Source organism: Balearica regulorum, chromosome 18 (genome assembly GCF_011004875.1).
Source record: "Balearica regulorum gibbericeps isolate bBalReg1 chromosome 18, bBalReg1.pri, whole genome shotgun sequence".
In the NCBI taxonomy this organism is placed as follows: domain Eukaryota; kingdom Metazoa; phylum Chordata; class Aves; order Gruiformes; family Gruidae; genus Balearica; species Balearica regulorum.
In genome coordinates this window covers 3,730,710-3,743,073 of record NC_046201.1, presented here as the reverse complement: position 1 = coordinate 3,743,073, position 12,364 = coordinate 3,730,710, and the positions used below count along the sequence as shown (strand labels likewise).

Genomic DNA, 12,364 nt, shown 5'->3' with positions numbered 1-12,364 from the left:
CACCCAGAAGTCCATCTCCACCCCCAGCCGGGGCAGCAAAGGAGCAGAACCACCTGCAGCCGGTTCGCTCCGAATGCATCAGCTCCTCGGATGCCTGTTACCGATATTTGTGTCAGGCTGGAGTAATTTTCCACCCACGCACGCCTCCGCCTCCACCAGACTTGCCTTTCCCCAGGGACAAGTCTGGAGGGTGTTTAGAGACTCTGCTCTAACGAGCTCTGTCTCACCCGAAAACCCAATGACCCCGTGAACGGCTGCCGTACCACCGGTGGTTTGGTGAAGCCCTAGCCGGAGTGAGCGATGCGTGTGTGTGCCTCTTCCCTGGCCAGGGGAGCAGAGGTGAGTGGTGAAAGGGCTTTTTTTCCCTTATCAGCCTGGTATTGAGACTGCAAAGAGTTCGTTTGCATTTGGAACAATATTTCCAGGAGGTTTAAGGGCTGTGCTGTGCATAGTGGTCGGTAATGATCATTGGGGCCATTAGGAGCCTTGACAGGTCCAAACATCCCCAATCCCAGCTTCTCCCTCCTGGGGAACTGAGCGGTCCTCTCGCAGCAGGACCAACTCCTGAGTCCATCCTGAAGGCCACGGCTGGGAAGGAAATCCCACCCAGCCCCTGTCTAAACAGCCAAGGTGACGGGACTTGCAGGTCTGGCAGTACTGAGCTCTGAGGACCCCTTCCATAGGATCATTTAGGTTGGAAAAGACCCTTAAGATCATCGAGTCCAACCTTTCCTCTTGACCTGGCTGCACCAACTCTGCACGTACACCAGCTCAGGTCCATGATGTCTCCACTAACTCCCTCTTCTGCTCTGCAGGAAGCTTTCAAGGCCTCATTAGAGACGTGTCCATGGGCTTCAGGAGAAGCCGCGCACATGAGATGAAGGCTGAGCAGCATGTAGCAGCCTAGAAATGCTGTCTCTATGAGAAAAAAAATAAAAAAATTCAACCATTCCTTTGGGCAAACTTGGCTGGACTTTTCTGCAAATTAAACTAACCCAATTATTGAATTAGCATGAGATTCGATACATTTGAGAGCAAGCAGAAAAAGTTGTCTGTCGAGATGTCACAATATTTGTACATTGCTTTCAAATTTTGAAAATAAAATGACATCAGCCTAAACGAGGCAAGTGCCCAGACTTGAGGCAAGTATGGCTGGTGGGACTGGGAGGTCGTGTCCTCTCCTCCACGAGTGCTAAAACAAGTATTTCATGGCAAAGGTGGGTCCCTAAGGGTCACGAATCACTACGAAACAACCCCTCTTCCCAGGAAGACGTGGCAGAGGGTGGAAATGAACCACCCAGGGGTGACACACACAGAAATGTGAAAAAGTGAAGTTTAAGTTTTCTTGGGGTCTACCTGCTGAGAAGGAGGGCACATCCCTCCACCACCACATCTCCCATCAAGCTTTGAGTCAGAACCTCCAACCTGAGCCCTCACTTCACTCCTGGGACAGTTTGTCCCTGCGGCATCCATGCCTGGAGCGGCTCAGAGATGCCGAGCCCAGTGAGCAGGTCAGCCAGGGACCTGCTGGCTCAAAGAGCCGCCTGCTCACCTCTTACAGACTGATCTTTCCCGCACTTAAGCCTCTTTTTCTCTTGATTTATTAACAGGAATTAACAAAGGGGCCAGGTTAACATTCTGTGTATGAACAGAGAATCCAGGTCTGGATCTGGGTGAGCTCTGCGGCCGATCACGCCGTAATCTGCAGCCTCCGGGCTTTGCGGAATCAATTTTGAAATGAAATTTCATAAAGGCAGACCAAACTCTCACAAAAGTAATGATCAGTATTTTTATTCATACACACTTGCTTTGAAACTACAATTAATATTTAACAAAAGCATTTCATGCAAACAAAGATTGAAGATACTGCGAATTAAGAAAAAAAAGATGTTGTAATTTGTACATCAGTCTTGCCCACTATACTTCCAATGATTTTTTATTTTTGAAAAATGAATGGCCTCTCCAAATTTTCTGGTAGCATTTTGCAGATAAACGATAAGAAAATAAATAACGTTCTCCTCTTTATAAACACAAAGTTTGGGTCTTAAAATAATATTAAAAACCATGAATGAGTTCAAGGTGGGATTACTCCTTGTTTTAAAAAAGATAACATTAAAATAACTTGTAATCATTTTAAAAGTTTCAGGCGTGCTCTGTATTGTCACGTAAAATAATACACGTGTTGGGATACGCACATTTTTAAGAGAGGCAACAAGCTTCATTTCGTTGAAATTACTTTTCTTACATTCATTTTAATAGCACGTAAGAGAATAAATGAAAGGCTTTGTGGGGAACAAGCCACAGATTAAATTTGTATTATCACTGCAAGAACATTGTTTTCTGCCCCAAGTCAGCAAGGCATCCGAGCGCGCAAGCTCTACCGACTCCCACGGGACGTGAAGCTGCTCAAAGGTAAGCCCAAATGTCCACGCTCAGCCGAACAGCCACGGCCGCAAGCACATACTTAATATTTTTTGCTGAATTTGGGCTTACAGGCTTAGTGCTGCCAGAGGCTGGATGCCGCCGCCTTGGCTCCAAGCAAGCACCAAGCACGCAGCGAGCTCAAAGCACACGGCGCTTCCACCGGGTGCCTGGGAAGGCCAAGATGGGAGCCCAGGAAGCTCGGGAAGGAGGGAGCCATCGGCGGCATTGCCTCTCAGCCTTCAAACACAAGGCAAATAAAGACAATTCACATAGTTCTTGGGAAAAGGTTTATAAAGATCGGAAACATAATTTTGCTTTCTATTAAAGTGCTCCTGTCACCAATTCACGATTATAAAATTAACGTAACATCAGCTGCAGACTTCCCAATGTGTCCCGTAGCGAGAAATGAGCTTCAATGGAAGCAGGCTGCGGCTGGTGATCAGTGCTGTTGCTACTCTTCCTGCACAACTCTGTTTAAAATTACTAATAGACTGCTGATTTGCCTTTTTTTTTTTTTTTTTTTTTGTCGACCAACATCAGTGGAAGAAAAATCATTGCTTCTAGGGCAATTTTCTTTTAAATTTGAACTATGGTGTCACACACAAGGAAAAGAAAAGCAAAAGATATACGACACAGGAATACATTAAAATATCAACGGAATAAACCTGTCATGGATGGACCAGCTGCATAAAGAATATCGCTTCTCCTTCAACAGGAGTCAGTGTAAACATCACTAGAAAGCAGCTGTGCTGACTTTATTTACTCATAGGGAATCTCACCCTACAATAATCAGTTCTGCTAAGACTTCCATTCACATGGAATTTTTAAATTGCACATAGAAATCTCAGTAATTGGAAAAGAGGTAAGTGCAGCTGACCTACACAATCAGCAAGCGTCACTCCCCACCGCACCCTGACTCCAGTTAATAAAAGCTGGACTCCAGATTCCATAAGAAACATATCAGATCTGATTTTATTTCTCTTTAAACGGTTTCAGCAGAATTACTAAAGTTCTATAAAAAAGTAGAAATAGCATGGTATACCCAGCAATATCATGTGAATCGAATAAGCTGATTTAATATTAAAAATTATAATAATACTTACACAACTCTTTTCAAGTTAAAAGTGTATTAGAAACATTACCTAAGAAGTCCTCACACCTCCCTGTGAGGTAAGTAAGTATTATTACCCCCATTTTACAGATGAGGTAACTGAGGCAGAGAGGTTATTAACTTGCCCTCTCTCTCTCAAGGTTTTCCTAGGAACAGGAGGGCTGTAGTGCATGATGATTATTCATCATAAGGCTATTTAATTACCAATCGTTACTGGCATAGACACTGGTTGGTAGGAAATCATATATGTTTATGGAGTCAATTCTTATTTAATTCTTCAGCTGAACTATTTCAGATCCCATCTAAGAGTGTGGAGCTGATGAAAAAAGTGCTTTAAGCTTGTCTACTGTTTTACTACTCGGCAGCTCAGTGCCTACCTACCCAACAGCACACGGAGGTAACTCATCGCCTGGAGACACTCACGTTTGCAAAGAGACAAACCCTACGTACAACAACTTACGCTAATGACAAACGAACTGAAAATCACATTAAATGTTTCCAGAAGTTTTGTGGCAGGTCCGAAAGCCCACTGTAAACTCAATACTGTAAATATGCTTTCTACTCATATCAAAGCTTTATTATTGGATTATTATTATTATTTCCGATGATCTGTTTTGCTCATAAGGAGGATCTTCCCCCTCTGGTAACTGCAGGTGCCTCCTAGAGCATTTAACTGGGACTGCATCTGCATGCACGGACTGAGAAAACAGAAATTGCAAGTGGTACCACTCAAGCCCGGCCCTTGGACACGCCATCTTTCTGCCTAGAAGACAAGTTCCTCCCTCCCTCGACCTTAGTAATTTTACAGGAGCCCAGCATTATTCAATTGAATTCACCCCAAAAGACAGGATGGATTTCAAAGGCCAATGGCAGTTAGATATGATGAGTTTCTTTTAAAGTAACAGCTGATTTCCAGAAGAACTTCCTTCAGTTTGTAAAAGGAAATTCAATAGTATTTCTGGAAAGAATGAAGGATCAGAAAGAGAAATTGCATTTCTCCTCTAAATTGGATTAAGGGGGAGTATTTTATTATGGGAACGTGCTCTCTCCTTCTCCCGTGTGTGCAGTCCTTGCTAAGAGCACTGAGACTGGCTGGAGGGCGAAGCGGCTGTCCTGGAAACCCACCACCCTGCCGCAGTGACTCGAAGGTGGATAAAAACCACCCAGATGCCCGAATAATGAAGAAATTTGCCTAGGAGCCAGTTAAGTCCCATTTAACCCCTAAAAACAGGTTGGAAGTTTTATGTGGCAGACCTGTGCCTCCCCCAGCAGGAACGGGGCTGCTCCGGAGCGCCTCGGGATTTGAGCGCACGTGGGATGGAAACGTGGCTCCCAAAACTTCCCCCCAGCTTCAGAGTATTATAATTTTCAATTTGACTTTTCAAAATCTTTGCAATAATGTGGGTGTTTGGATTACGGTGGCTACTGAACACAAGTGAAGGAAAACAGTTCTAATGCCTCTCCCTCTGTTGATACACGTTCTCTAGAAAACCAAATCTCGTGAAAAATATTATATAAATAACATCTGTATTAAAAAAGATACAAAAATGTTTGCTGGATACTTAAGGTTTTACTTGCCATTATAAATTTCTGGATGATTAGCAAGCCACCTGGAGTTCTCATTAAAGGGCTGGTCCAAGCGTGAGCGCGAGTGCATTAAGCAGAGCAGCGAGGAGTAACACCAATAGTCAGTCCCTGCTTTAGCCAACCCTGTCTTGTTCCTACAGGATCCACGAGTTCACAGTACCTTTTCGTAAGCGTTACAGACACCTACAGAAGACGACATGAGATGTGGCAAGCCCAGGAGCTTGAGGTAACAATGTTAAAGAGGAATTTCTGCTTCTACATCAGAAAAACTGGGGGGCAAATGCAAGTGCCTAAGAAATTGGTGATGAGAAGCAGCCGGAAAACGAGCGGCTCCGTTCCGATGTTGGACCAGCTCTTTAATGCCGCGTTCTGGTGTGAGCAGCACCGACCGTCCCAGCACCGCCCGCAGCGGCACTGCCCTGTACAATTCCTATTTCATCAGGAAAACCAGAACTGTTTGGGAACGTCGACCCGTGGGATCTCCTGCCTGTTTCTGGCTCGGTTCAGTTCTGCCCCTGTACTGCTTTGCTTACTTCCAAAACCCCTGCGTGGGTATTTCCCCCAGTATTTTCCTTTTTCCCTTCACATTCTTAAAACGCATGTAATGCTGCCTCTTGGCAGACTAACTTACTTGAGAGCCCCTTCTTTATTCAAAATCTGAGCCGCAGTAATCTGTTAAATCTATTATCTTCTACAGCACGATACTCAGATTTTCCTAAACTACGGCAGACTAGTAATATTTAGAAAAACATAAATAGGCACGAATGCTGCCCTAGTCCACATGCTTTATGGTGAATATCATAATTTTTAAAGTATATAATATACAAAGAAGAAAATGAACTCCCAGGCTTGGCTGATAACAGATTTGACACAGAATGGTTGAAAAATTTTACTCCTACGTTTTAAAAATTTTGAGTTCTGTTTATTTAGGCAACAATCTGAGTTCTTGTTAGTTGGTCACTGCCCCTCGTTAGCAGTGTGTTTCCCCATGCCTCAGAACAGTTCGGTTCGCTCATTAGGATTTAATCTAAATAATAAACCTTACCCGGGGAGATGCTCCTTGCTTAGAGCTGGGGCTGCAAAAGGACGGCGAGCGGGCGAAAATCAAACTTCTGGAGTGTCACAAATCACCGTCCTAGGCACCAAACATACGGCTTCTGAGGGCACCAGGGGTGCAGAAGCACGATACAGTTGCCGTTGGCATCCAACCGTATGTCACTCCAAAAACTGTCCCACTACCCCCCCCGGGCACCCCCGGAGCCAAACCCGCCCACTCGGCCACCAACTCCCAGGGTTGCATCTTCCTAACAGGATCTTTGGCACAGGTTCCATTTTATTGTCATAAAAGACGATTAGAAAGTGGATTCCCCTCCCACCCCACCCCTCCGTTACATATTCTAGTATAAATTTAAGTCCGTTATGGCAAATATCTTACTTTTTGAATATGTTTACATGCTGGAGAAATTGTAATCAGTCTGCATGCAGCAACAGAGACATCATGCTTCTGGCATCGGCATGCACATCTGAGAGACAAAACGTGCCTATGGCTGGAACATTAACAAGGCAGAAGGGAAAAAAAAAAAGGAAAATGCACTGACTACTATTTTACATGCTGTAACAAACCCAAAATATGCACAAAAAATATTTACTGATATTTGAATTAATATCTTCTGGTAAGTCGTAAGAGGAAATATCAAAATTTTTTATCTAAGTGATAGGAGAGGAGAAGATTGCATTAATTACAGTGTTCATCATTGCAAATAAAGTCTATTTCCTTCTCTGTAAGTAATAAGCAGATGTGAAATGAAAGCCTAATTGAATCTCGTATAAAACCTGCAGGTAGCAATTATTGTTTAAAAGTAGATCTACTTTTAAAAAAAGAGATTATACCCTAAGCCATTAACTATATCCAAAACCTAAAGTAAAAACCAAAACAATAGCAATAAAACATTTAGCTAAATCTAAATGATGTAATTCAGAACAAGAACTTTCACAAATAAAGCACAATTTGTTTTATAAAATTTTTATAATACTCTTTATGCTTGATACGATTATGCCAATAATATAGATCTGCTTATTATTAACCCTTATTATTAAGAGTTATTACTAAACATGCAAAATTCATTGCATGAAGCATGTGTAAAATGTATTAAATTCCATTCTGTCAATAAAACATTTTAGGTGCTGCTTCATTCAGGCTTGATTATTCTACAGCCCCAATTTTTCTGAACTAAAACTGATTATTTTAAGACTAAATCTCACTTGATTTTCATGAGTTATTCTGAAGAAATCAGGAAGTCACTTGGGGCTGCATGTTTTGGTTAATTTAGTATACGTAATGCTTTCTTCGATTTACTGCCCTATACTGCAGACTATAAATAAACACATGTAAATAAGATTTAAGGGATTACAGTTTTGTTTTACATTCCAGGTTAACAAATTTCATAGTAAAATATTGGTATTAGAACCAGTTAACAGTAAACTTGAGGAGTGGTGTAAATTAAATTAACTGAACAGACAATGGCACCCTGGATCACAGAATAATCTCATGGAGATTAAAATTCACAAAAATATTATTAAAATTATTACTATTATTATTATTAAAGATAAAATTTCACCCTTGAGTTTATCACATGCTACTTAGCAAAGATCCTAGAGATCTGGCCACCGCTGAAGTGTGTTTAGACTTGGTGTTGCTCACAGGATCGGTTCACCAAGCCTCAGGGTCTAGTTCGATTTTATCCCCCCCTCCCACCCACTCCCAACTTGTTTCTGTCCTATTTTTGAAACAACTACTTTCAACAATTTTTTTTTTTTTTTTTTTGCAATGCCTCTCCTCCCCGGTGCTGCTGCTGTTTCGGTCTCTCGTGCTCTGCTGATCTCCCTGAAGAAGAGCAGGGGAGGAGCGGTCCCTCGGGGCCAAGAGCTCCCATCTCCCACCATCTGCACCGAAGGACTAAATATTCAAAGTTGGTTTGGTTTGTTGGGTTTTTTTTTTTTCCCCCCGACCGTGTGTTAGATTATTTCTGACACAGCAGAGTGGAAAAGGGGGCAAAAGGACAGTGGGAAGTTACAAAAATATATAACGTACCAAAAAATGGGTAAGTTTAGACAAGTCAGTGGTGACTTTGAGAAGAATAAGTGGGCACCGTACACTAATTTATTTTCCATTAAGACAACATCGCTGTTGCAAAGCCAAAATCCTGAATAAGTGGCCTCTCCCCCATCTTTCACTTTCTAACCCTACAATTTCCAGGCCCAAATGGAATCAACAAGGCAAAAGCCTAAAAATTGTAGGGTTAAGGACAGTTCCCCACTGCCGGATTTTTTACTGTTCTGCTGTTTCATGCTACATTTTGTAAAAGGGGGTGCACGAACTGGGGGTTGACGTAAGAGAATCCTTCAAAATCTGTTTGGTCTATGTTAGCGATGACCAGCTGATCCGGAGGCGTTAACACCGGCTGTCCTCGGGTAAAGAATTTATCGAAGTTTTCGGCACCTTTGCCACACTGCAAGAAAAAAAGAAAAACAGAAAAAAGGTTGAAAAAAAAAAATCAGCAATAGATTGGCAGTTCCAGCTTTTTGCAGATTTTTCAGGTTACATGCAAGGCTTTCCCTCATTTGTTATGAGTAGTTAAGAGAAAATTTTCTTTTCAGGTATTTTAACAAAAATTCCCAGACAAACAGAGAAGTTTTAATAGATGAATTCTGATGAAAACCAGAGTCAGCATGAGGTGACAAGGTAAAGAGGCTTAAACATTCAGAATTACTGGGATAAAAAAGGAAAATGAAAATATTTTTATGGACATGTATTGGCAAGAGAATCTGTCGAGTCATTTCATTCTTCTTAAAACCTTTATGATGCAAAATTAAATTTTCGTGTTAGTCTCTGTTTCCTTCACGATCTGCAGAAAGCTTAATGTAATTCCTTTGTATGCTTTGATTCTTTGTTGTACAGCCTATAAACTCTTGTAAATTCAGGAAAGACAGCAGAGCTCCAGTGCTGGGGACTGCAGGAGGGAGCCGGGGCAGGAAGCGCATCCTGGGAACAGGTCCCCAGTACGGAATGCGCTAACACTGGTTTCCTCCTTTTTTTTTGGTCTAAGAAAAGAGCCAAGTCGTCTCGCAAAGCCCAGTCGAGAAGGGGGGTTGTATATAGCTACATGCTGAACACAACTCATTGCGAACAGAAAACAAAAGAAATTGGGTTTGTGGAAAGGATAGTTTTAAGGAATGCAGAAAACACTTGAAAGGCAGGGAAGTACGATTAGAGGCAAGTTAAAAAGGATGAAGGTGAGACCAGAACAAAATTAGCTTGGGTGCAAGAAAAAAAGCGTATTTGAGGAAAACTAGGCATTGAATATTGGGGAGAGGTCTAAAGGAAACTGGTAAATCTGCTTATCTCAAAACTCACTGCAAAACAGATCTTCGAACAAAGCGTGGTTGTACGATAACGGCACTGCACGTTTCTTCCCGTTGTCCCTGACCCTGTCGTCTCTATCCATCCCTAGAGGATACCTGCACTATCAAATACTTCTGTTAGGGAATATATCCACACGTGGCTTTAGAGGACAACATTACGCTATTCTCTTCAGGCCTAGAGGATCGCTTGGGAAGGGGAGAAGATGGCTCGTAAGATAGACCAGCGTTAAACGTTGAATTTGCTGAACTAACGCAACATGAATGAAGCTGTGCATTTACAGGAGAAACCAACTGAAGAGGGGCTCGTTAAGGGAATTTGAGGGTGAGATATCTGGCTAGCTTGAAAACAGCTTGGTCACAGTTTCCATTCTCCTTGCAAAGCACCTGGCGTGTCCTGGCCGGGACATGCCACCCGATCCGAGCTGCAAAGAACTTTTGCTGCCTCGGGCACAAGCTGGTTTATATTTCAGGTGAAAAACGCATGCTCAGGTACTGGACCGCAGAAGGACACTTGTTCAGTCTTGGAAGAACACAAGCAGAGGGACACTTCAACGGGTTAAAGGCTAATGGGATCTGCTTTTTTCACCCGGGGTTCTGCACTCACCAAATACCCTGGTGCCCACTGAAGCCAATGCATTTTGGTACAGAATCTCTGGAGAACAAAAATGGACAGAGCGGAACTTTGACAAGGGGAAAACTCTCCATCATTGGAATTAAAGTACATGTATCGCCAAATTAACAGTCAAATTTATTTAGAGGCAGTACAGTCAACTCAGCAGCAACAGAAGGGCTTTTTATACACGGAAGATTTTTTTTTTGCTAAAAAGATGTTCTACAGATATGCATCATTCTTCCACAAAATTATGTTCTTTTTTCTTTTCTCCCCGCCCCAGAAGTGGAAGGTATTAAAAAAAGCTATATATAGAAATCAAAGTCTCTGACTCCATTAAGCCTCTCTTTATTGCTTATACTAGTAGAGGCTGAGGAATAACTTGTGCGAAATTCGTGTATTTTTTTGGGTGCCAACATAATTGTTTATCAATAAATTTGCACCTTCAATTACCAATTTGTCTTCCCATTAAAAAGCAGCATTGCCGTCACGAGTATCAATGCAGTATTAAAGCACAACAGAAAATATGGGACTCCTGGAACTCCTAAACTTACAATTATGAGTAAAATGTCCTTCTTGCCAAATAATCAGTCCCTGCCTATAGCCTGTGAACTGTCAGTCTGGAAAGGAACACATTATTTAAACTGACCAACTGCTGACCCAAAATCTGCGGCTCCGTGCTGGAGTGAGAACCATGCCTGTGTGCAAAAGCAGCAGGATTATTCCTGCAGCATCACGCGTCCTAGAGAAGATGCACCTAGAAAGGCTTTCTGAAAAAAAGCCCACCTCAAACGAAGCTTATAAATACACCGTGTCTTCAAACAGATTAAGGGTCGTGTGTTTTTGGCTTTCTAGAATCCATACGAATAGAACCAGCAATCACAATAAATGAGTTATACATAGGGTATATAAATATCAGACTTGGATTTTAAATTATTTTCATCTGGGAAAGTTAGGCTCCATGTGAATACGCCTTGGTGTATTTTCATAGCAGCCTGTATAAACAAAACATGATAACCACGGGGATGGAGCACAGCTGCTCTACAGAGGAGCCAGGATCTGCCACGAAACGTGCTATGATGGAACCAGACCATACTTCAAGCTTTTAGTACCTTCATGCTGGTATTACTTTTAACTTCAAGGAGAGTCTAAGCACTCAGTTCCTGAGCTAATAAAACTTACAGATGTGAAGGCAGATTTGCTTTACGATCAGCTTTAAATTTGACTTGAGAAGCTTGTAATGAAAATCGCCATACGACATGCTTTAAAGAGGTGCAGCTCCCCTTCGGGCAGAAGCCCTGGGCAGGGCTGGCAGCACCACGCACGCTCTTTACTTATTTACACCCTTCCCCGCGTGCAAAACCCACACCGTATGAAAAGGGTATTTCCCCCAGCGCAGAACACTCTTCTCTGCATGCAACTCCCCTCCTGGTGATGTGAAAAAGTCATTTGCACGCAAAAAGAGTGGAATATATTCTGCCACCGGGTAGCGGCCTCCCTCTGTTCATTAGTTTGTGATTGCACACTAGTGTGTCTGTATGGGTAAATAAATCAGTGTACAGACCTATGATCCTATACCTGCAGCGCTACGGCCAGCCACGCATCTCAGTGGAACAAAAAGGCGTTAGAAGAAAGATTCAATGTTAGGACATAACAATTTACAGCTGTTCCCGAAAGCTTGTGTTCTTGTGTGCAAATACTTTTCTCTGCTTGTCAATAAAGCACAGTACACGCTGAAGGAAATTCTGTATCAACAAGTACAGCTCTTCAAATTATATTATGCAAACAAGTTCTCACAGTAGGGACATCTTTCACTCGTTTGGATTTCTAAAATATTCCTACAGATACATGTGCGCAAACCGGTAACAAACATTAAAAATGAATCAGGGATTATTCTTGCACACTCGGCAGAGGCCACCCCCGGTGCTGCGTAGCCCACCGTGGAAGAACTTCACCCCGGTAATTGAGATACCTTTAATCACTGACTTTAGAGGCTGTTCAGAGGAGACAGTCAGGAACCGCATTTATTACAGGTCTCAAGTGGCTGATGTGAATACGCCAATTTTCCCTGTGTTCAAATTCTCACGCAGTGCGTGACCGTCCACTCAGGACTCAAACCACCGAGAGACTTTTTCACAAGGAACAAAGTACACTGGGTTGTGCTACAGGGTGCCGAAACATTGGCAGATTTAGACTGGTCTGTCATAATC

General features: G+C 42.5%; 1 protein-coding gene across 1 annotated transcript in view; it reads right to left on the bottom strand.

Moving 5' to 3' along the window:
- Positions 1–7,927: 7,927 nt before the first annotated feature.
- The window catches only part of PRKCA (protein kinase C alpha), a 153,702-nt gene continuing 149,265 nt past the window's right edge, over positions 7,928–12,364 (bottom strand). Inside the window, exon 17 of the mRNA XM_075770371.1 lies at positions 7,928–8,631. Within this exon, the coding sequence (XP_075626486.1) occupies positions 8,467–8,631 (165 nt within the window). The 3' untranslated portion in view covers positions 7,928–8,466. The remainder of the gene's footprint in view (positions 8,632–12,364) is intronic.